The sequence below is a fragment of the Lacerta agilis genome, chromosome 16 (assembly GCF_009819535.1).
Source record: "Lacerta agilis isolate rLacAgi1 chromosome 16, rLacAgi1.pri, whole genome shotgun sequence".
Lineage (NCBI taxonomy): Eukaryota > Metazoa > Chordata > Lepidosauria > Squamata > Lacertidae > Lacerta > Lacerta agilis.
Window position 1 is genome coordinate 28,842,696 of NC_046327.1, and position 25,499 is coordinate 28,868,194.

Consider the following 25,499-nt stretch of genomic DNA (forward strand, 5'->3'; position numbering starts at 1 on the left):
TTAAATTTTAAGCTACTTTAAGGTTTTATGACAAACAAGTGGTATATAATTTTTGTTATGCATACAAACAAACAAACAAAAAACAAATATGCAGCAAACAGCTAACAAATAAGAGGAACATGAGATGGCAATGATGGAAGATGGCAATGAATGTTAAGGTGGGAATGGAATTCCTTGACTGAGGGCTGTTTCTTCCTCCTCCTCAGGTCTTTTCTCAAGAACTTAGATTATATTCTATGAAAAGGTTTGTTCTGCTTCTGGTAACCACATCAAATGGCCCAGAATCAGAAGTGGACTCCACCAGGAAACCTTTAAAACTGTGCACATTCTTTTCATTATAAAGCTTTTGTTTTCAAAACTGGGAGTATTTTTGACGCTTCGTTTTTTTTTACCTTGTATGATTCTTTCTTCGGTCACTTCTTTTTCAGTCACTTCCACAGGATAACCATCAATTATTTTCGTGTATTTTTTAATTTTAGGCTCTATAAAGATGTTTTAAAAAGTTAGAGACGGTCAATTCACTGGATTATTTCGATTTCTCCCCATTGTCTCTTGTTATGCAGCCATTGGGGCAAGAGGGTCAATGTTAGAAATGGTTAGATTCAAAGTTCTCACTCGGGGCCTTGCAGAAGAGTGCAAAGAAAGTCATTTACATTCCCAAGCATGCCCATGTCAAATATTCACCATCTCAAGCTACGAACATAATGTATTATTTAAAAATAAAAATAAAAATAGTTGAGCCTTTGGGTAGACTGGCAGGTAGTTTTCAATTTTGTTGTTGTTCACCGCTAGGATGACAAAACACCAAGTTTCTTGAGGCTCAGTCACGATTCTCAGAAACATGCTACTTATGTTAGAATACGAAGGAATCAAAAGAGCTGGCAAAAGAGTTTTTCCACATTTCATCTCATGAGTACAATTCAGAGGGCAGGTGTGCAAAAATAGAAAGAGACAGCAAAAATTCAGCGCACAAAATGAAAGAGAGAGAGAGAGAGAGAGAGAGAGAGAGAGAGAGAGAGAGAGAGAGAGAGAATACATTCCAAGAAGAAGGGAAAGAGAGGCAAAGGGTTTAATAATAAAATCGTATAGTTGCAATACGTCATTATAACACATGCTAAGAACAAATCCAGCAGTTTAAGAGAACTGGGAACTGCCTCTTCGAAACCATTCTGGTTAGTAATGTGCAGTCCATGAGAAAAATTCACCTCCATGAATAACTTTAGTGACTGTCTCGCCTTCCCTGACCAGCTTAAATTCTGGGTCCCCTTCAATCACTTTGGTGAGCCTTGTAATAGTGGGCCCTGAAAAGCATTATTTCAAAACGGGAAGGTGTGTTATAAATACGACATACAAAGCGAACAATGCTTAATGAAAATGCCTCTGACAAAAATAACTCCTAATCGTTTGTGTCAGAGCCAATCCTAAAGCTACTGGGACTAGGATATAATTCTTCAGAATTATATGCCCCTAAACATTTTGTGAATCTAAGTTTGGCCTCATTGAGGGGCAGTCTCAATGAGTATATGAGTAGGAAAATGAGAGTACCCCTAAACATTTTTTAAAAGAAAAAAAAACACCACTGCTTATATCACTTTCACAGTCATAGCTCCCCCCCAAATACTGGGAACTGTAGTTTGTTAAGGGTGCTGAGGGTTGTTGGGAGACCCCTATTCCGCTCACCGTGTTACAATTTCCCCCTTTCCAAGGAACTATGTGAAAATTCTCCAAATAACTCTCAACACCCTTAACTATGTACAGTTTCTACAGTTAACCACCTACACCTTTAACTGTCTAGATTTCTTTAGGGGAAGCCATGACTGGTACATATGAGGCCACTGTTGTAGACTGGGTTGGGATTCCAGAGCATGAATATGTAAAGGTAAAAAAAAAAGTAAAGGACCCCTGAACAGTTAAGTCCAGTTAAAGGCGACTATGGGGTTGCGGCACTCATCTCGCTTTCAGGCCGAGGGAGCTGGCGTTTGTCCACAGACAGCTTTCCGGGTCATGTGGCCAGCATGACTAAACTGCTTCTGGTGCAACGGAACACCGTGACAGAAGCTAGAGTGCACGGAAACGCCATTTACCTTCCCACCACAGCGGTACCTATTTATCTACGTGCACTGGCATGCTTTCGAACTGCTAGGTTGGCAGGAGCTGGGACAGAGCAACGGGAGCTCACCCTGTCACGTGGATTTGAACCGCTGACCTTCTGATTGGCAAGCCCAAGAGGCTCAGTGGTTTAGACCACAGCGCCACCCGCATCCCAAAATATGTAGAATGTTTGATCCTGGTGTAAATTGATCTACATTAAATGCAACTGTGTAATCCAACGTGTCATGGATTAAGTAGGCCTGCAAAAATAGGAATATGTGGGAGATATCTGTTCACAATAGCTGTGCAGGCGGGTTCAAGGTTTTGACATTTCCAATTCCCATCTGCTGCTTTTGTGCCTCTGCTCTTTTGCGGCTATAATATTTTGGCTGCAAACTCAACAGAAGCATATTGGCCACTTGATGATGTCATAGAATCATAGAGTGTACAGCTGGAAGGGACCACAAGGGTCATCTATTCCAACCCCCTGCACTTCAGGAATCATTGCCCACTATGGAGCTCGAACCCACGACTCTGAGGTTTAGAGTCTCGTGCTCTCTTGACTGAGCCATCCCAGAAGTATTACCGTACATTAAAAGTGGCAGCAGCCATTTAAAGAACATTAATAGGAAGTAGGGAATGAAGCATTTTCCTCTTCGAGGTCAAATGAAGTACAAAGGTTCTGTTTTCCAAATTGCTCTTGGAAGCTTTGCTTGGTCCTTGGCTCGCTGGCTGTGTGATTTTTCTGCCCTACAAATATTTTTTTTGGGGGGGGGGAGGCTTGATGCTTTGCTTCATAGCTGGATGTTATGGAAAGTCTATTAGTCGTCCTCTTTCATGATACGTTACCTTCAATCTCTTTTCGAACTGTGGTGCCACCAACTACTTTTATTTCTGTGATAATGATAAGAAACATTTCAAGAGAATCAGATGGTTGCAGTTTTAAAAACACTTTTACGTTCTACTAGGCTTCATAATCTAAACATAAGAAAACATATGACCAACTCCGATAAAAAGCTAAGGGCATAATCTAATCACATTTAAGTACCAGGACCTGTTGAGTTAAACACATGCTCAACTTTTCCAGTGAATTCGGTGATGCTTAAAAGTGCCTAACTTTGCTTGAATCGTATCCACCGTTGGCTTATTTGCTTATTCATGCTAGTTGTAAAATCTCTTCTGTGTTTCCACACATTGTTTCTAAAATACATGTTGAAATACAGAGCCAGAGCAGAACAACAGCTGAAACCAGTTTTGTCCCATTATAACCGCAGCCTTTCCTTTCGGCTGTCAGGAACAAAATAGAAGTAAAGTTGAGGGAAAACATGGCACCCCAGAAACATCACCAACATTCACAGCCATGTAGCATTTCGTATTGGATTGGATTTACTTTCCCTCTTCGAGTTGCCAGTTGGATGAGGAGAACATCATGCACACAACACAAATTAAATGGGAAGGTCGAACAGCAGCACGTACACATTCGACACTGGTGTGGACAAGCCCTGAGTCTTTTCTTTTGAATGAATGATTGGGATATGGCTTCCTGAAACATTTCCCGGCCCAAGTATCTTCTGGTCTCTCCACACATTTGGGAGGCCCTGTGGAGAATGCTTCTGTGTTCTTTTGTGGCTGCCAATGTTGCAATTGTTGGCGTATAAAGAAAAGCTGGAATTGGCTTCTAAAGAGGACTGTTCTTGAGTCATCGGAGGTGGGATTGTGAGCAACGTTGAGAAGCCTGCCCAACACAAATCATACCCTGGGGCGAAGCCAGCGGTAGGATGACGAGTCTGGCAGCCAGCGACAAGTTGGCTGCATAGAAGGCATGATTAGCACTCACTATTTTCTCTGCTTATTTAATCTCCACTCGGGGAGCTGAGTTTCTAACCCATAAGCCTGGCATTACTGAACGTTAGTCATTGGCCTTGGCATAACTCAATGTGAGTCACTGCTTTTGGCTTCCTTCTAGAATCCTGGGATCTGCATTTAAGGGTTGTAACATTCGTGGATCTTTGAGGGGTCTCCTAACAGTTCTCAGCCCCCTTAACTAGCTACAGTTTCCAGCATTCTTGGAGAAAAGCCATGGCTGTTAAAGTGGTATCAGAGTGCTTTAAATACATGGCATGGATGCGAGCATGTGATGAAACAGACTTACGCTTTCAAGCCACAAACACAGTCATTGAAGAACTTAAAGTAGAACGATAATAAAGAACATGCATTTTCGGTTAAGTTATACCTCTATATGACCCAGTCTATGCTTGCGGCAACGTGTTATTAAGCCCACTCTGTATTCCCCTTTTAGAACACAAAATGAGCATGGACTTGGTTGCCTAAGTAACCCTGATCTTATTAAGTTTCCCCTGCATTCTTTCATCGCCAGTCTTTTAAAGTCACACATTGAATTCAAGGTTAGAGCATTTAAAACATTTTTTTTCCAGTGTTCTTCTAAGGTAAAAATTGGAAGTGGATTTGTTGGGAATTGCGGCTTGGGAAGTCCAATCCATTGTCATGATCATTTGTTATTTGTACTGACAAATTTAAAAAAACCCACGCGATCCACTTGCAAAAGGAGCAGCAGGAAGTTCTCCAATAGATACCATCAGGTAAAGGGAGTGTAGCGTTTGTTGCCTCCACCTCAAAAATCAAAACAGATTGTTTTCAAATGGGCAGTGGAAGTTCTTCTGAATTGATCTGTTTTAATTGGCCTCTTTCCGATTTGGATAGGGAAAGGGCCACCCAGCACTATTTTTTTCATTAGATTAACTTTTGGTGGCATCTCTTGCTTTTACCTCACAATTTCAACACGTTGTGGGCTTTTTTCCTTTCAACAAACTCAAAGTTTTTGAGGTGCTCCTCGTGAGTTTTATTTGGCTATATCTGCTATTATTCATATTACTCCATCTAACCAACCACTTTTACCTTTTCGGATGCTGGGTTCAAAGCTGCTCTCAATTACTTTAATCTCGGGGTCAACAACTTTAATAATTCGGGTGGCTGAAAGTAAAAGAGGGCAAAAAACTGGTGGAGTTAGAAACAGCTACCCTTCACAATTCTTTTTATTGGTATTGGGGAACCTACTGGGATTGAATGAGTTTTATGGAAGATCGGCAAAATAGGAATGTGATGCCCTTGAGAGGTGCAGACGGTGCATGCTTTTTGTTCCAGTGAACAAAAAACAATCTTCTTCAGAGTTAAACTAAACATGTGGGGAGGGGAGGGGGACAAGCATGCTATTTCTTCTTCCTGCCACTGTTCTGATCACTCTCCACCCATTGGAGGGAGAATTTCTGAAGCAGGGAGCTTCCTGTACTTGTGGATGTTCCCCGTGAACGAACTCTGAAAAAGAATCTGTGAAGAGAGTTCCTGACACATATACAATGGTACTCCCGTTAACAAGACAACTGACGGCATTAGTAAACCTGTGGCCACCAAAGTCCTTTTTAAATAATAATTTTAAAAGGTGATAGCTCAGTTCTTAGAGCATGAGACTCTTGATCTCAGGGTCGTGGGCTCGAGCCTCACATTCGGCAATTTTTTTCTGCATTGCAGCGGGTTGGACTAGATGAGCCTCATGATCCCTTCCAACTCTAAAATTCTGTGATGAAGCTCTTTGCTAACAGCTACCTCCTTTGGCCACCTCATGAGAAGAGAAGACTCCCTAGAAAAGACCCTGATGTTGGGAAAGATGGAGGGCACAAGGAGAAGGGGATGACAGAGGATGAGATGGTTGGACAGTGTTCTCGAAGCGACTGGCATGAGTTTGGCCAAACTGCGGGAGGCAGTGAAGGATAGGCGTGCCTGGCGTGCTCTGGTCCATGGGGTCACGAAGAGTCGGACACGACTGAACGACTGAACAACAAAAACCTCCTTTCTGACTGAAAGACAACTCCGTTCTCTCTCTCTCTCTCTCTCTCTATATATATATATATACACACACACACATGTCCTTTTTAGACTGAAAGCAATAATCTAAGCTATATTTTCCAGAATTATTTGTGCTTCTTTCACCAGCACAATATCTATATATTTGGGTGATACAAATGCAGGGCATGATCCTGCCAAATTTCAGTACTTCCAAGTCCCATGTATTCTGACTGCCTTTGCTTTTCCATATTTAAAGTCCAGTTGCACCTTTTAGGAAACGATTTTGCTGAAGGAGTGAGAGCACTCTTAGCAACATTCCTTCAGCTGAAATCTCTGGTTTGCATCTCGCAGCAGCAGCAGCAGCAACAACAACAACAACTCTTCTTCAAGTCATGAACATCCATGAATGGACAGTTAACATTAATGGACATTCATGAACAGAGAGTTATCTTCACTATGAACTGAATGGAAAATCTAGGCTTCAAAATGGGTGATCATCTGTTAATGAATGAGTTTTATGGACATTTGTTTTAGTGTCCACTCTGTGCCACACATGCAGTTGTTGTTGTTTAGTTGTTTAGTCGTGTCCGACTCTTCGTGACCCCACGGACCAGAGCACGCCAGGCACTATTGCCCCCCAATTTCCTTACCATTATTTGACAGTTCTAGTTATCCAAAATGGACATTCAAATCCCTCCATCTCATCAAACATTTGCGACTGTTCATGTCACCTTAAAAAAAACTTGACACCAAATCCTACATATATTATGGAAAATAGAAACATCGCCTCCCCACCCCACCCTCCCCCCATCCCACCCACCTCTTTCCCCCTTCCCTCCCTAATGTCTCAACAACCAAAATTGATCTGTAAAAATGTTACATGGAAAAATATGAGAGACGTTGCCCAAGAAAATCTTTAATAATAATAATAAAATTAATAATACTTACTGTAAAATGTCATTGGAATCTCTTTGAATGTGCTGCCTCGGACATACTGTGGGGGGAGGGGAAGAGAAAGATGAGTTAAACCTAGTGGTACCTAAAGGGAAGTGGAAAACAATACTTCGCATTTTACAAGGAAGAAATGACCATCACACCAGCAGCACATGGGGTCATGTTCACATGGCGAGAATGTCATCCGAAGCATGCAACACAGAGGAGCAGAGATCCTTGGAAGTTAATCTAAGACTCCGATTAAAAAAAAAAAATAATCCCATTTTTGGCCAAGAACTAAATGTTCCCAAAAAACACGGTTGCCAAAACTCCCCTCTAGTAAACATCTAGTAAAACTCAGCCTGTAGCCTGAACTCGTCATCAAAACGGAGCCTGCATCCTGATGTTTTCTACCTCCACAGCTGGGGGCAGTATCCCTCTGAACAGCAGCAGCTGCAGGGACTCACAAGTTGGGAGAGAGCAGTTGTGCTCTGGTTCTGCTTGAAGGCTTCCCACACACATCTGGTCTGAGAGCAGGATACTGGCTCAGGATGCCATTGGCCTGATTCAGTAGGGCTGTTCTTACATTCTTACCACATTGTGCATTTTCTTGCAACAGCAGTCGATAAGGTGGAGTAAAGGAGGTGAAACCAGGGGTGAACGAAGGCTAACCAACATGCGTGGCGCCGCTATGTACGACGCTCGCACTGCGTCACCACGTACGATGCATGCACGGCGTCACTATGTAGGGCGCATGTGCAGCGTTGCTACGCATGATGCATGCGCTGTACGTAGTGACGCCACACATGCGCCATACATAGCGGTTGCTGCCAGCGCCGTATGGACGGTGGCTGGATCCTCCACATGCGGCTGTAGCGGCGGTGGAGGAATCCCACCGCCGTCCGTATGGCGCTCAAGTGGCGCCAGTGGCAATCCGCTATATACAGCGCATGTGTAGCGTCGCTATGAACAGTGCATGCGTTGTACATAGCGGTTTGCCACCTGTGCTGCTCGAGCGTTGAATGGATGGTGGCAGGATCCTCTGCTTGCAGCTGCAGCTGCGAACGGAAGATCCTCCATATGTGGCTGCGGTGGTGCAATGGCTGCTTGCACCACCGCGCCCGGGGGCAGCATAGCTGTCAATTTTTCCCTTTTCTTGTGAGGAATCCTATTCGGAATAAGGGAATTTCCCTTTAAAAAAGGGAAAAGTTGACAGCTATGGGGGCGGTGGGGTGAGCACCCCACGGGGTGCCTTCTTGTCACCCCCGCAGACATGGCACCCAGGGCTCACCGCCCCCCCTTGCGACACCACTGAGTGAAACACGCTATTGCAGTGGCACCAGGGCGCAGACTAAGCTCTATGAAATGGGAGGAGGAGACTCTCAATATTGAGCTATTCTTTGCTGCAGCTGCTGCTCTGAGTTTATTGTGACATAAATTTCAACCCACAGCTGTCACTGAAAGCTCCACTTTCCTGAGCATCTTTTACCATGGGTGCCTGGGGCTATGGGTGCCCTGAAGTGTGCATGGCCCTGGCACAGAAATTTGTGGGTGCCTGGTCACTTCTTAGGGAATTTTGTGGGTGCTCGGACACCCAGGGCCCCAGGGAGTTGGCACCTATGGTGCACAACTGTCAGGCGGCAGAGGAACCAACCTCCACGGCAGGTTGCCAGGAATGGATAAGACAAGGAAAAGTCCTTACCACCTGTTTTTTATTCAATATTTACAGAGAGAGGCTTGAGAATGCAGCCCCTTGGAAAAATGGTGTTGTCCCGAGTAAATCTCCATCCCTCTTTTCACCCACTCCCTAATTCGTCAACAGCACCAACCCCTTTACGGTTGTTGCTTAGGGCCACCTGTCTCCAAGCTCTTTGCTCTCCTACTTTTAAGTTGGTCTTAAATGCTTTTTAGTGATAAAGTGTCAGCCAGCTGCTCTGGCTCTGCCTCCTCCTCCTCTACCATTATTTCCCAACTTTTCCCCTCATCTTCCCCCCCCTGGTTTTTCCCCTTTAAAAAAACAGGTGCGTCTTGTGGTCCCGAGCGCCTTATGGACCGAAAAATACGGTATTTTCTGGCCCAATGGACAAAAATCAGTGGAAATAAACCCACCAGTGTGATTCAGATTTGCCTCTATGTGTATCACAAATCACAATCTATGGAACATACCTTGAGCTGGATGTACTTAATCAATTTTTTCAGAATTGTGAGGAGCTGATCATTTCCAACAGGTACATCTACATTTTTGTTTATAAAGAAGAAAATAAAAAAGTATGGTGGGATAATGATAACTTTAACACAGAGAGAAAATCCAAAGCAATACTCTGGTTTGTTCAAAATGGAAAGTCAGCAAAATGTTTCGGCTATGCCCTATATATCAATAACTTGAATTGGAAAACGGGAGAAAAGGATTGTAAAGTTTTCAAATGCACCACATTTCCTCAGAGTAATTATAAACATAAATATTGCGTTTCTCAGAGAGCTAAATGCTTCATTTGTTTCTTTTCTATATCTATATACCGTATATACCGTCTAAATTACAATCTCTGGGTAATTTTTAAGTAAAAATTAAAGCCATAAAATGCAACATGAAACAGAACTCGAAAGCAAAAGAAAGCCAGCTCTGAACAAGAACTAAAATATAATTAGCAGCAGAGAATTATATCAGTACAATAGTGTGAAAACTGCTAAAATATTTAAGAACAGAAAAGCTCTTCGTGTGCTAAAAATACCATAGCATAGGTGACAGCAAAGCTTTTCTGGGGCACCAAACAGAGATAGGAGACGAGTATAATGTTCATTCATCTACCGTCAGGTGAGATTTGTGTGGATGGCTGAATCAACCTACCGAATGGTCAGATGCTACAGAAAACCTGCATGAATGGTCTAAGGAACACGGGTGAATACATTACAATAATCCACAACTCACCTGCAGGATACAGGAGCTTGTCAATGACATGAATCACACCATTGGTCGCCATAAGGTCAGATTCCTTTGCTTTTAAATCATTCACCAGAAGAGTGTCATTCACCTAAGGATTAAATAATAAAGGTAAACAACAAAAAGAGAGAATACATTTCCAAACAGTTGAAATAAATATTATTATAATGTCTAGTATCTTATATAGTGGAATACACATGGTAAGACAATGTTAGAAAATCCTCTTCTGGCAAAATGCTTTAGGGACTGCAAGAGAATCCAAAAGAGTTTTGACAAAATCAGAGAAATTTCTTGGCAGGTTTCGCACATCTCTCGGAATACTGTCTCCGTCCTTCAACTTAAATTACAGGTTTAATAATTCTTATTGAAAGGTTACTCTCAGTACTCACCACTTTCAAGTACAATTTGCCGCCTTGGATAGTTTTCAGGATGTTGGTCACACGAGGTTCAAATCCACTCCCAATGAAAACTCCTCGAGTCAAGTGATAAAGCAGAATATTCCTGAGAGCATTTTGGTCCCCTGTGGAAGAAAATCAGTGATGGACGTAAGTACGGTTGGATCAATGATTCACCAAGCCTTTCCACTGGCAAGTAAAGTTTCCTGCAGGGGAGCTGTTTGTTTTTATTTTATTTTTTGTGCTACAGAGAATCTGTTTACCTTTTAACCCCTTATCCCTGAACAAATGCCCTAAATTCAAGATCTGGTTTCTTTTCACATCCACAAGGAAAATCAGAGAGTTGAGCTGGGATCAAGAACCTCTGACAAGATCAAGGACACTTTCACCCTTGAAAAAGTAAAAATAAAATACACAGTAACAAGGTTGTTGCCTCTAGTAGTGTTCAGAGTTTCATAGAAAGCATAGTAGACTGTGAATAATCCAAGAGATTATCAACTAGGGCTGGATTTTAGTGTATTATTGATTTGTTTATTTCAACAGTTTGTGTATATCTTATTCACAGGCCCCTGAAATTCAACACGGGTATCATTCAGGAGTAGGTATGGTGATGAAGTTCATTGAATGTTCATGCGCAAACCTGGCAGAGGGCCTTCTCGGTAGTGGCACCTGCCCTGTGGAACACCCTCCCATCAGATGTTAGTGTAATTTGACTTTTAGAAGACATCTGAAAGCAGCCCTGATCTTTTACCGTGTTTGTTAATCTTCTGTTGGGAGCCTCCCAGAGAGGCTGCGGAAACCCAGCCAGATGGGCGGGGTATAAATAATAAATTATTATTATTATTATTATTATTATTATTATTATTATTATTATTATTATCATCATCATCATCATCATCATCAACATCATCTCCTGCCATGCATGTGATCACTCACAAGCAGTCTTCAATATGAATCTTTTGATAAACTTTTCACCACCACCCCTTTCTCATCACTGTTCTCGATCTCCAAGCTTAAAGTCGTAAATTTGCCTGCCTCACTGTGATTGTTTTTTTGATTCCCTTCCAATTCAGCATGATTGCATGTGTATTGGAATCGTCTGCTGTGTACTCTGCCTGGTTTTTCAAAATGCAGATTCTGTCTACTCCTGCTGCGACTGTCAGAAGCGTGTATTGCCAAAAGGAGAAAAGGAGAGAAATAATTCCTTTTATTTCACGCGAAGACGTCATTATGCCGTGCATTTGATTCATTTACAACAAAGAACACCCTTTTCTCCCATTACTTCTCAGTTAATCATTTAATCTTATGCGGAATGAAAATGGTTTTGTATTAGTTTGAATGCTTATAATTCTCAGAAAACACCCACTTGTTAATTGAATACATTTTGTTTGTAGGAAGCGGATGTTTTTCAAAGAAAAGTCAAGGATCTTTAAAGGCTTAAATTCTGGTCTATGAACGCAATAAAGATTTGTATTGTATTGTATTGTAAAGGCTTAATAGTATCAAAATGTCCAAACAGGAGCTTTGTTGTTTTATTCTGCAATAGACAACCGCAGCTACTATAGAATTTGGTAGAATAAAGAGGTGTCTTCCCTTTTTCAGTCCTAGAGACTTCAGAAAGCTAAAGTGGCCAAGAGAAATCACACAGCATCTCTCACAACCAGGGTCGGATTTCAGTTTGATGAGGCCCTAAGCTACTGAAGGTAATGAGGCCCTTTATATGTCTAGCTGTCCTTTGTCAACAACAAATTGTTGCTTTTTTGTGTTAAATATATGCTATATGGTAATTTATGGACCTAATAGGTATCTAAAGCCATTTGCACATAACAAAATATGTATTTTATCAAGTAATTGTTGAACTGAAATACAATTAAGAAGAAGTATATTAATAGTGAAATACAACCCAATACATAGAAATGAGCAAACCAGTGATATTTTAGGGAGCAGGCTAGCAGGCAGGGTCCATTATTTACATCATAGGAGCCTACACAACACAAAACACTGTTGCTGTATGTAGGTTTTATTTTATATGTTTTTTATCTTATATTTTGGAAATGTACATCAGTTTTTTTCCTTTAATTTTTTTGGGGTGCCCAAAAGAGTGGGGCCCTAAGCTATAGCTTGTTTAAAGGTAAAGGGACCCCTGACCATTAGGTCCAGTTGTGTCCGACTCTGGGGTTGCAGTGCTCATCTTACGTTACTGGCTTCCAGGTCATGTGGCCAGCATGACTAAGCCGCTTCTTTCGAACCAGAGCAGCACATGGAAACACCGTTTACCTTCCCGCCAGACCGGTACCTATTTATCTACTTGCACTTTGACGTGCTTTCGAACTGCTAGGCGGGCAGGAGCTGGGACCGAGCAATGGGAGCTCACCCCATCGCGGGGATTTGAACCGCCAACCTTCTGATCAGCAAGCCCTAGGCTCTGTGGTTTAACCCATAGCGCCACCCGCGTCCCATAGCTTGTTTAGCTTATACGTAAATCCGGCACTGCTCACAACATCGAAAAGGACTACTGCAGAGAAGCCACCGTCTCTGTGATCTGCTTTTTGTGACCTACTTACTTATCAATGTCTGTTTCTCCTGCTCAGTCAAGCCTTTGAAAGCATCATTAGTTGGGACAAACAAGGTCCAGTCACCAGGTTGAGAAAGAACCTCTTCTAAGTCTGCTGCTTCCACTAGGCTGAGGAATGTGCTGAGGAAGAAAAGAGAGCACAAAACAATTAACAACTGCCCAGTTTCTGCATGAAGACAGGAACATTGTCCTATTGTTTCAGATGAACGTGTTCACAGGCAGAAGAGTGTCCCTAAAGTCAGATTCATATTATGAAGGAGTGAAGGGTGGCAAACTCATCAATCATCATCCTATTCACTATCATGATCTTTTAAAAGCGTTGAAAACTGCAAAAATAACAATAATCTAAAACCAAGTTTAAAATATTTCTAAAACATTTTCAGAACAGTTTAAAACCTATTCACGCAACTCGTGATTTCAGGGGTTGCCAGGAACAGTGCCTTTCAGCCATCAAATGCCTGGATAAACAGGGATATTTCTGAATTCCTCCTGGAAGTCAGTAATGAAGGAAACAAGATGCCCTCCACCAGGAATGGCATTCTACAAATGGGGAATTGCCACAAGAAAGTCCTGTCATGGGTCAACGCCAACTAGGTCATTGCCAGTGGTAGCAGCCCCACCAAGGTCCCACCTGCCAATTGTAGGGTCTGAGATGGTTGGCACTGGGTAAGTTGCTGCTTCAAGTACTCGGGTCCCAAAACATTTAGATCTCAGTAAACGTGGGTGGCGCTGTGGGTTAAACCACAGAGCCTAGGGCTTGCCGATCAGAAGGTCGGCAGTTCAAATCCCCACAATGGGATGAGCTCCCATTGCTCGGTCCCAGCTCCTGCCCACCTAGCAGTTCAAAAGCACATCAAAGTGCAAGTAGATAAATAGGTACCACTCCGGCAGGAAGGTAAATGGCGTTTCCATGCGCTGCTCTGGCCAGTAACGCGAGATGAGCGCCGCAACCCCAGAGTCGGACACGACTGGACCTAATGGTCAGGGGTCCCTTTACCTTTACCTATGCTAATAATAACCCTTTGAATTGGGCTCAGTAGCTAACTGGCAGTCAGTGTAGTACATTCAGGCCTGGTGACTCATTGTCCCTTTGTTCTGCCCCCATTACCAATATAGAAGTCACATTCTGCATTAGCCACCAGCTCCAGTCCATCTTCAAGGGCAGCCACACATACAGCACATTACAGCAGTCCAGATGGGAGATTACCAAGGCAAGGGTAGCCAATATGGTGTCCTCGAGATGTTGTAGGACTCCAACTCCCATCAGGCCCTGCCAGAATGACCAACTTTCAGGGATTCTGGTAGTGGTAGTCCTACGACATCTGGAGGATGCTATATTGGCTACATTTAGGCAATGTATGTGACTGAATTCTACTGGGATGTTTCAGACATAAACAGCAAAGATGCTTCTTTTCCTCTTTTGCTTGAATCAAAAGAAAGAAAAAGCTCCACAAGTATGCTGGGATAGGAGCAACGAGCAATAAGATATGAACAGCAAGGCGGTGAAAATATAGACCTCTCTTTTTTCTGATATACCATCCAACAATTTCTGGCTGGAAAATGTGGAAAGCCATAAATGATTCATTCTCCTAGTCAGACTTTTTTCTGGAGAACATTATAGTTTGTTTTTTAATATATATATATTGCAGTCTTGCCTCCAGCTTTTTAGACTTGATCATGATAATAGTTGACATTCACATGCATACGCAATATATCTGCCAAAGTACATTTAGAGGTAGTATATATTTAGAGCTCCAAAATGCAAGTACCGAGACAGTTCCTGTATCTTTGAGTTACTCATAAGGAAAATTGGCACAAATGCCGCTTCTTCTATCAATACAGCATTATAATCGGAATTCTCCCTTCCAACTGTGGTCTGAACTTTATTGTATTTGATTCCTTTGCTACGGCATGCGGCTGAGGCAAATAAAGATTCTATCTATCTATCATCTATATATCTCCATCTCTATCTATCTATCTATCTATCTATCTATCTATCTATCTATCTACCTATCTATCTATCATCTGTCTGTCTGTCTGTCTGTCTGTCTGTCTGTCTGTCTGTCTGAAAAGTTTGGAGGTTTTCCTGGGATCCAGCTCTTCTTTTAAAATTTCAGTGAGGACTTATGAGCCACTGTTTGCTTCTTAAATTACAGTGGTGCCCCGCTAGACGAAAATAATTCGTTCTACGAATTTTTTCGTCTAGCGAAGCAGCAATGACAGCCGTGCTCCGCTAAACGGAAAAAAAGACGAAAATTTTTCGTCTTGCGAAGCAGCCCCATTGACTTTTTCGTCTTGCGGGGCAGCTTCCGCTAGACGAATGCCGTTCGTCTAGCGAGTTTTTCGTCTAGCGAGGCATTCGTCTAGCAGGGCACCACTGTACTAAGTATTAAAATAATCATTTCACTTTATGATCCCCCAAACCTCTAATTACAGATGACAGGCTATTCACTAAAACTGGCAACAAGAGTCATTCACTCACGACACTTTGTGGATTTTATTGTGCTTTTAGATCATTTTCACTCCAAGCCTAAAACAACAACAGTTAAACTTAGGGTGGGGTTTGTTTGTTTTTTGAATGATTCTCAACATCACTCAGTCTCAGCGTGTATAACTGAGATGTCATCTTTCTGTTTAGTTTGCCCGGGCGAGGGGGGGGGGAGTTTTGATACGGTTAAAAATCATGGTGTACCTGAATCGTTTATCCGATCTCAATACTTCATGTAGAGTTTTCTCTGCTGGATCAATTAATTCCCTGAAAAGGTGGATAAATCCATTTCTTCCCTCTTTGCTTCCTCGAATCATGCATGAATTCTCAACACATACAGCCTAGTAATGAAAAAATAAACAGAAGTATCCCAAAACACAGCCTTGTGAGGAAACATATTAAACAAGCTCTGGATTATGCAACTTCTCCAAACTTTTGTGCTATATTATTATTATTATTATTATTATTATTATTATTATTATTATTATTATTATTATTATTTGTACCCCGCCCATCTGGCCGGGTCCCCCCAGCCACTCTGGGCGGCTTCCAACAAATATTAAATACATTAAAATGTCACAGATTAAAAACTTCCCTAAACAGGGCTGCCTTCAGGTATTTTCTGAATGTCAAGTAGTTGCTTATCTCTTTGACCTCTGATGGGAGGGCGTTCCACAGGGCAGGTGCCACTACCGAGAAGGCCCTCTGCCTGGTTCCCTGTAGCTTTGCTTCTCGCAGTGAGGGAACCGCCAGAAGGCCCTCAGCGTTGGATCTCAGTGTATGGGCTGAATGATGGGTGTGGAGATGCTCCTTCAGGTATACAGGACCGAGGCCGTTTCGGGCTTTAAAGGTCAGCACCAACACTTTTAATTGTGCTTGGAAAGGTTCTGGAAGCCAATGTAGATCTCTCAGGATCGGTGTTATGTGGTCCCGGCGGCCACTCCCAGTCACTAGTCTACCTGCCGCATTCTGGATTAATTGCAGTTTCCGGGTCACCTTCAAAGGTAGCCCCACATAGAGCGCATTGCAGTAGTCCAAGCGGGAGATAACTAGAGCATGCGCCACTCTGGCGAGACAGTCTGCAGGCAGGTAGGGTCTCAACCTGTGTACCAGATGGAGCTGGTAGACAGCCGCCCTGGATACAGAATTAATCTGTGCCTCCATGGACAGCTGTGAGTCCAGAATGACTCCCAGGCTGCACACCTGGTCCTTCAGGGGCACAGTTACCCCATTCAGGACTAGGGAGTCCTCCACACCTGCCTGCCTCCTGTCCCCCAAAAACAGTACTTCTGTCTTGTCAGGATTCAACCTCAATCTGTTAACCACCATCCATCCTCCAACTATATAAAATGTAGTTCACCAAGTTCTCTTGCAGATGTTTTATTTCTGCTCTTTTCAGGAACCAATGTTCTCTGTTGGCTGTACAAAATGTGCAGTATAGCAACGAATGGGACAGCCTTTTTTTCTAAATGGATGGAGAGAGAATCTCTTACTGATCATGTTTGCATAGGACCAAGAAGTTTGCTTTGGTCCACAAAAACTTGGAGCTGTTGTAGGACATTTCAAGGGAGTAAGCAGAGGAAATGTGAAGGAACCTTTTCCTACTGTGACTATGGAGAAACCACAGAAATGTTTTAATTTATTTTTTCTTAAAGCCAGTCGTTTGTTTGTATTTGAAATATACGGTTGTCCCCAAATGTGTTTACAAGCTAAGCTGGATGGACATGAGGAAATCTAAGTCAGGAACAGAAAACAGTTTTAAAAGTATCTAAATGGTCTTCAAACACTCTCAGAACCCAAATTTTGCACACTTGCTCAGATTATTTCCAGGGTTGCGATATCCTGAAAGGTCTCCTTACCTTTCAAGGCTCACTTTCTCCCCAGGTAGTCTTTCCCATCAAACACTTGGATTGGTGGGAGAAACTGAATCTGGAAAGATTTCTCTTTCGGTACAGTTTTTTAAAGTACAACCAGCCAGGAACAGCCCTCATGGTTCACGCTAGGCAACTAGGTAAAGGTAAAGGTACCCCTGACCGTTACGTCCAGTCGTGGATGACTCGGGGGTTGTGGCGCTCATCTTGCTCTATAGGCCGAGGGAGCCGGCGTTGTGAAGTAACTTAATAGTGTAGATTTTCTTGATTACGTTGGAGAACCCTATCCCTTTTCCAGCAGTTCCAACATGTTGCAATCTTTTGCTATCATAAATGTTTCCCAAGTTTTAAAATTTACTTACTGTACGATACACAAACACTCTGAGCTTCTTTCCTCCCAGTGTCTCCAAGAACTGTCCATTGTAGAGGTCATTCAGGCCAACTTTCATTCTCAAAATGTGATTCTGCAGAATCAATCTGAGGACCCTCTGGTCCGTAGATAAGACGTCATCTAACAGTTTGGATAGAACATAATGCCTAAATTAGGTTTCGTTCATGTAGTTTTTACATATAACCTCAGATATAATGGGAAATGTTATCCACTGCCATTCACCTTTGGCCTCATTCTTTCACATCTGTTATTTACCCAAAAACCAAAAATTGCCTCTTTTTAAAACATGCAATAACTTGCATGATGCATGTTCCTCCACAAGATTCAGATGCATGAAGAACTATTTGAGTGGTCGAATAAATGCATAGGTGCAGAGAAAGACTGTGTGTGGAGGGAGGCCCTTTAACTACAGGTATGTCTCTGGCATAGTGATGGCAGTAGCAGATTGGGATGCAGTGACAATCATTTATCTTGGTCAAGATGAGCCTCATTCAGGGGCGTAGCAAGGGGAGGCATGGGGCGGTCCATAATGGAGGGGGTAACAAATTATCAAGGAACAATTACTGCCCTACTAGGGCGGTTCATAAAAACACTTTAAAAAAAAATGCCTGCTCCAAAGGTCTTAATTTACTATACTAGGGATTATATAGCTATATATAAAATTTCACGCATATCGGTTAATATCTTGACCTTCCTCCACCAAAATAGGTGTTTACTTGGCTGTTTTCCTATGTCATGAAGGCTGAACTTTCAGTTCAGTGGAGCACTTACTGTTCCCAACTCTAACCCTGAATTAGACTTTAATTTGATTTTGAGATGTTTTTAGGAGGTAATTTAATTATTGTTTGATTTTATACAATGTTATGTATCTGACGTTAGCCACCCTGAGCCCAACTTCGGCCGGGGAGGGCGGGGTATAAATAAAAGTTTATATTATTATTATTATTATTATTATTATTATTATTATTATTATTATTATTTGTTATTATTCCTTTGTAAGAAAATATGAAATAACGTAAAACCATTTTTCAGGGGGGGAATCAATGGGGGGGTGACAAGAAATTTTCCGCACCGGGTACCACCTGACCTTCCTACGCCTCTGGCGTCATATTTGTACCCACCTGGAGTCTCTCCAAGCTCCAAGCTTGGATGTGGATGTGGTTCAGTCATAGTCATAATTGGGAATTTGGGGGAGGGGACATTCTCTCTCTTGCTCTTACTCTTTTTAAAGCAAATCCAGACGCTTCCATACCAGGAATCTGAGTTAACTGTTACTGTCCTCACAGGCTGTAGTGATGACAACTCAGTCAGGCCACTCTTGGTGCATATATGTGTGTGTGTGTGCATCAGGGAACAGAGGAACGACTCTCCTCCTCCAGCATTTGTGCTTTCACCGCCAGCAGCTGATAAGACTGGCTCCTCAGGAATGCCTCTCCATTTGAAGCCATGAAAGGTAAAGGTAAAGGACCCCTGGACGGATAAGTCCAGTCAAAGGCGACTATGGGGTTGTGGTGCTCATCTCGCTTTCAGGCTGAGGGAGCCGGCATTTGTCCACAGAGAGCTTTCCGGGTCATGTGACCAGCATGACTAAGCCGCTTCTGGTGCAACAGAACACTGTGATGGAAACCAGAGTGCATGGAAATGCCATTTACCTTCCCGCCACAGCAGTACCTATTTATCTACTTGCACTGATGTGCTTTCGAACTGCTAGGTTGGCAGGAGCTGGGACCGAGCAACGGGAGCTCACCCTGTCGTGGGGATTCGAACCGCCGACCTTCAGATCGGCAAACCCAAATGGCTCAGTGGTTTAGACCACAGCGCCACCCACGTTGCATGATAGTGAAGCAACCATAGCTGGAACTACCAAGCACTCACTCCTAGCCATGGAGGCCCCGTGGACTTCCAGCAAGAGGTCTCACAGAGCTATCTTCTTCTATTGATCAACACTTATTTGTAGAGTCTGAGCATCCTAAATCAATCAAGGGGATTTCTGTTTCAGTGATTGTAAGCAGTTTCAACTCTCTCGTGTTGGACTTCTTCACAAAGTTATTGAAGAAGATATTTCAGATATCTCCTAAGAGTTATTTCTAGTGCCACCAGGTCTGTCGGTCTACCTACCGGAGAAAGCCCCATTCATTGGAGCTAGCAAGGTATATTCTTCCTCTGGCTTTAAAGATGCAGCCAAGCCAACCTGAGACACCAGGTCTTTGAAGGTGGTTTGTTGAGGACCAGCAAGCTCTATAACTTGCTTAGCTGAAATTGAGGAAGAAATGGGTGGACAAGCGTTAGGTTTCGCTCCAAAACTCTCGCCAAACAGACAAATATTTTTTAAAGGATACACAAATCCATAGAGTTCATAAATGGGTTACTTCTTCAAAAGAGACAATTAGTTGAGACTACCTGGCCATCTAGTCCAGTGGTCAGTTAGTACTAGAGAAAGTGCAAAGGATTTGAAGTAGCCTGTGTGTCACTCTCAAGGGAAATCTAGAAAAAATGTAGTATAAACACAGACAACTGGGAAACACTGGCCTGCAAGCACTCCAACTGGAGAACAGCCTTTACCAAAGGTGTCATGGGCTTTGAAGACACTCGAACTCAGGACGCAAGGGAGAAACGTGCTAAGAGGAAGGCACGCTTGGCAAATCCACACCGTGATCAACTCCTGCTCGGAAACCAATTTCCCCACTGTGGAAGGACGTGTAGATCCAGAATTGGCCTCCACAGTCACTTACGGACTCATTGTTAAAACCGTGTTTATGGAAGACAATCTTACTTGGCTACGAGTGATCACCAGAGAAGAAGAAGAAGACTCACCGGAGTCAGGAATAAGCACTTGGTCTACTAGATGAATGACACCATTGCTTGTCACAATGTCTTTTCGCTTCACCATTTTGACTCCATTGATTGTCAAGCTGTCGCCATCACAGCCAACTTCAACAGTGTTGCCTTCCAAGGTCTCGTAGACACCTCCACTCATGATGGCTTCAGAACACTGGAGAGTATTCAGAATGTGGAACTTCATCAGCGCTAAACAGGGGAGAGAACAGAAAGTACTCAAATGAAACCTGAGGCGATGCTGCAACCATCTAAAACTGGTACGTTTTAGAAAATACAATGCAAATATAAATACAAAATAAAATAAATACAAAATAAAGAGTTAATGTAATGAGTTTTCTGTTTGTTTTGTAAATAATGGCATGCATTTCCACTAGAATTGGAACATAACAGCGTTCTTAAGTATTTAGGGAGAAAGAGAGATTCCCACACACTTTTAGTAGTACCCATATTGAAACATTTGCTATGTGCTTGTTCCAACTAGAAAAGTGAGTATGGACTGAACTTGAACAAGACCTTTACAAGCATTATATGCCTTTGGACCGGGGCTTAGCCCTTCAAATGTACATTTCATTGTGAATTTCATTTTGTACCTTGCAACTTATTACACTTACATTAGAATCAAAATGATGAGCAGAAAAATAGCGAAACCATTAAATAGCACATATAGTTAGGGGTATTTAGAAAACATATTTAAACTGTTTCATTAAAAAAAAAACCTGTACATTATCTCTCTGGTGGCAATATGTGACATGAATCAGTAACTTGCTGTTTGTAGGAGGGGCGGGGGCAGAGGGAGAGGTAAAAGTTGCCAGTGCTGCTTATTTCAGACAGTTGTTTCACTTCATACTGAGCTGCCAGAATGGTGCTGGTTTCACATTTCAATCTCTTAGCCATTCCTGCTTTGCAGGGGGTTGGACTAGATGACCCTTGGGGGTCTCTTCCAGCTCTACAGTTCTATGATTCTGTGATTCTACTATGTTATGCATGAATCTCAAACCAAATCGCATTTGGCCGATAACCCTACACGTTCACACCGCAGGTTTCCCAAGTAGCAATGCAGTTCTCCTAATGAGCTGTGTCACAACCCAAACATACTATGATGAACTCAGCATATGAATTCAAAATCAGAAGCCACAGGAGAAAGCAATACACAGCAACTGCACCAGCCCCTGTGTGGCATAACAAGTCTTCATCCAGTTTCTGGAACACTGTGAGGGAGCCAGTCTAATGAGGTTCTTTGGACAGGGAGACCTATAGTAAGGAATTTTAAACTTGGTTGTTTCTCAGCACGGCTGTTGATACTATTCTAACCGTTGTTGCCACTATCATAACATAATAATAGCTCTGGATAATAATAATAATAATAGGTTATTGCATCTATCATGACTGCGAAACTCATGAGCCCTTAATCAAATAACATGATCCCTATATTTAAAATGTGAATTGCCTGGAGACCAATATTTGACCCGACCCCTTTATTTACGGTGCACTTAAAAGACAGTGATGATCTAAGATATTTTGGTACTTGAGGAAGGAAGTCCAAATCTCCCCTACAATAGTAAAAATGTAATAATAATAATAATAATAATAATAATAATAATAATAAGAAGAAGAAGAAGAAGAAGAAGAAGAAGAAGAAGAAGAAGTTTGGATTTGATATCCCGCTTTATCACTACCCAAAGGAGTCTCAAAGCGGCTAACATTCTCCTTTCCCTTCCTCCCTCACAACAAACACTCTGTGAGGTGAGTGGGGCTGAGAGACTTCAAAGAAGTGTGACTAGCCCAAGGTCACCCAGCAGCTGCATGTGGAGGAGCGGAGACGCGAACCCGGTTCACCAGATTACGAGTCTACCACTCTTAACCACTACACCACACTAATTGACACCCAGCCCTGCCTCACAATAGAGGCAGCCCTCAAAAACAACAAAAACAACAACAACAACAACAACAACCAAAAAGTGGTCACATTTCTCTTCTGGCTCCCCAACTTAATTCCTTTTCGATGGCCAAAATAGGTCAGTCAGTCGGTACCCATAGAATCAATTTTGTCCCCCAACCACAGCTACCTATTTTATTGTGAAGCTACTCCCTCTTTTTTCCCTTTAAAATATCCGTGTGCTTCTGGTGCATTGTGATAACATGGAAAAGAAAGCTTCACTCCCCCCCTTTTTATGCAGCCTTTTCTATGGTGCCAAGTGGGGTAATTGATCTAACAGGCCAGTTGGGAATTCCCTCCTGGTAAGACGGTTCTCAGCTGGCATGCGGCAAAGGTGTTACTAGAGAAGTGGTAAGGCTAAAGGCATTTCCAGCCTTTTCCTGCCAATCTTTAACAGGCGCATGGTCCCACTGAGATAAAAAAACCCAACTAGAGTGAGTTATAAAATCGACAGCCAGACCAACAACTAGACCTGACGCCTAGGTAAACTGCCAAGGCACTTCTCTAACTTAAACATCTGACTTTGTATTTCCCCTTCTTTACCAGAAATTTCCTTTTTATCAGGGACAGTGGTGAAAAAAACCCTCAATTTGAGTTGGAAATGGCTCTGCTAGAGAATTCTCATGGGAGAGGTTGGTTTCTCCTCAGAGAGTTCTAAACTGATGTCTTACTTGAAATACCACGTTTCTCGAAAGACCACTTTCTTCCAAATGTACCTTCGTGAAGCTTAAGAAATCCTGCTCCTGGTGAAGTCAGGAAGGTAATTATGAGGGATACAAACTTTCTGGTAACGGCACCCCAGGTATGGAATCGTCTTCTCAGAAAAGTTTGCCTGCCACCATATTTTTGGTCAGGCAAAACTTTCTGTTTACCCAGGCCTTCAAAGCAACTTAGGTAACCTGGATCTCTGGGTTTATAATTTTGGCACAGTTGTGCTCTTTTTGTTGTTGAATTTATTTGGTTTTGATTTTAATGCTGCTACGGTTTATTATTGTTTATTAAATATGAATTAACACACTTCATCCACAGATCTCAGGGCGCTTCACAACATAAAATCGCAATATAAAACCCACAAAATTTGTAGTAAAAATAACAACAGCATCAGCAAACCAATAATTCTCCGTCCCACAACACATTTAAAAGGGCATCGGATGTCAATCAACCAAAGGCCTGGTTGAAGAGGAACGTTTTCACCAGGCTCCTAAAGGAGTTTAATGAAGGCGCCCGGCGAGCCTCCCTGGGGAGAGCATTCCACAAATGGGGAGCCACTGCAGAAAAGGCTTGTTCTTGTGTTGCCACCTTGGGACCTCTCATGGAGGAGGCACACAAAGAAGGGTCTCAGAGGATGATCTCAAGGTATGGGCTAGTTCATATGGAGAGAGACAGTCCTTGAGGTATTGCGGTCCTGAGTTGCTTATTTTTTAGTTTCAGGGTTTTATTATTATTACAGTGGCACCTTGGTTCTCAAACGCTTTGGTTCTCAAACTCCAAAAACCCAGAAGTAAGTGTTCCAGTTTTCAAACCTTTTTTCGGAAGCCGAACATTCAATGAGGTTGTCGGCTGTTGTTTCTGGGGCACCTGCACCAATCAGAAGCTGTGCCCTGGTTTTCGAACATTTTGGAAGTCAAATGGACTTCCAGAACAGATTAAGATTGACGCTTTTCTTTTTATTTATTTTGCTTTTTTGTTTTTAAGGCTTTTTCGATTAATTAGTTTTTGTGATTGCGTGGAACCCAGTTCATATTTATTGATTGTGTGACTGTGGAAATGGATAAAAGCCCCCCCATCCAAACAATGACTATCATCAGTGCAGGTAAGATTTTTTTTAAATTTTATCATCTACAATATTGTCTTATTTATTTTATAGTACAGTACATTGATTATTGCTTTCATTTTATGGATCAACGGTCTCGTTAGATAGTCAAGTTACAGGTGGGTAGCCGTGTTGGTCTGCCATGGTCGAAACAAAATAGAAAATTCTTTCCAGTAGCACCTTAGAGACCAACTGAGTTTGTTCTTGGTATGAGCTTTCGTGTGCATGCACACGAAAGCTCATACCAAGAACAAACTCAGTTGGTCTCTAAGGTGCTACTGGAAAGAATTTTCTATTTTGTTAGATAGTCAAATTCATGTTAAATTGCTGTATTGGGGGTTGTTTTTGAAAAGTCTGGAACGGATTAATTCGTTTTGCATTACTTTCTATGGGGAAGCGCGCCTTGGTTTTGGAACGGGCTTCCGGAACGGATTAAGTTGGAGAACCAAGGTACCACTGTATTATTATAAACTGCGCAGAGAACTTTGTGTTATGGGGCAACATGCAACTGCACCAAATAAACAAAGAAATTACACATACGTAGTTAGACGCCAGGGGAAGGTTATGACATGATGAAAACAATTGGAGCAGAAATGTTATTTTCAATCAAATGAGATTGTGGCAAGCTTATAGGAGGAAGATAGCATTTGAGAGATGGTTTCTAGTGAGCACTTCCAGATATTCTGTTGCTAAAGCTGAGCACGACTCCCTTGAGAACCTCCCTTTCTTTTTCCTTTGACATATGAAGCAAGGAAAATGCTTACTCCCACACTGTCTATGTATCAACTGCCCTTTCTTAATGAGAAGAACAGATGCAAGCTGTAACTTGCAGCAACCATTAGCTGTAAGGATCCTAATGGGACTTCCCTTTTTCTTTTATAGAACGTAAATGTTTATGGGATACAAAAGTATACCATTTGAGTAGTTCTGAGCACATTTCAAATGCAGGAAAGTTTCATTTACTAGAGCTTAGTTGGTTAGGTTTCGTATCCTCCTCAGCTGTCGCACCAATTACACTAAAAAAAGGTGCTGTTACAGCTTTCTCAGCATCTTCTGCTCAAAGCATAATAGAACATAAGGCATATTCAAGAGCTGGAGCTGTTGTGAACATTAATGTCTCATTGCTGCTATTATTTTCCTTAAAAGGACATGTATGAAAGGTTTTCGTTCTAAGTAAGCTGAAGCTGACCACATGTGCTCTAGGTACAGTCTTCCAGATACCCATAATCATAGCTGTCAACTTTTCCCTTTTCTTGCAAGGAATCCTATTTGGAATAAGGGAATTTCCCTTAAAAAAAAGGGCAAAGTTGACAGCTATGCCCATAATGTTGGGTAGAAAAGGTGTGGGAAGACAAGGAGAAGCCCCGCT

The 25,499-nt window shown here is 42.2% G+C and overlaps 1 protein-coding gene across 12 annotated transcripts in view; it reads right to left on the reverse strand.

The window, feature by feature from the left end:
* POSTN (periostin) overlaps positions 1 to 25,499 on the reverse strand; it is a 51,906-nt gene that overhangs the window by 10,009 nt on the left and 16,398 nt on the right. For 4 of the 12 annotated variants that reach the window (XM_033173113.1, XM_033173114.1, XM_033173110.1 and 1 more), the window contains exons 8-20: positions 20,358 to 20,570; positions 19,662 to 19,796; positions 17,515 to 17,663; positions 15,486 to 15,622; positions 12,783 to 12,913; positions 10,213 to 10,343; positions 9,812 to 9,914; positions 9,052 to 9,119; positions 6,901 to 6,946; positions 5,008 to 5,082; positions 2,941 to 2,985; positions 1,206 to 1,301; positions 393 to 482 (exon numbers count right to left, since the gene is read on the reverse strand). In XM_033173113.1, coding sequence (XP_033029004.1) covers positions 393 to 482; positions 1,206 to 1,301; positions 2,941 to 2,985; positions 5,008 to 5,082; positions 6,901 to 6,946; positions 9,052 to 9,119; positions 9,812 to 9,914; positions 10,213 to 10,343; positions 12,783 to 12,913; positions 15,486 to 15,622; positions 17,515 to 17,663; positions 19,662 to 19,796; positions 20,358 to 20,570 — 1,419 coding nt within the window. The remainder of the gene's footprint in view (positions 1 to 392; positions 483 to 1,205; positions 1,302 to 2,940; positions 2,986 to 5,007; positions 5,083 to 6,900; positions 6,947 to 9,051; positions 9,120 to 9,811; positions 9,915 to 10,212; positions 10,344 to 12,782; positions 12,914 to 15,485; positions 15,623 to 17,514; positions 17,664 to 19,661; positions 19,797 to 20,357; positions 20,571 to 25,499) is intronic. The other 8 variants (XM_033173117.1, XM_033173115.1, XM_033173119.1 and 5 more) reach the window with 4 other exon arrangements.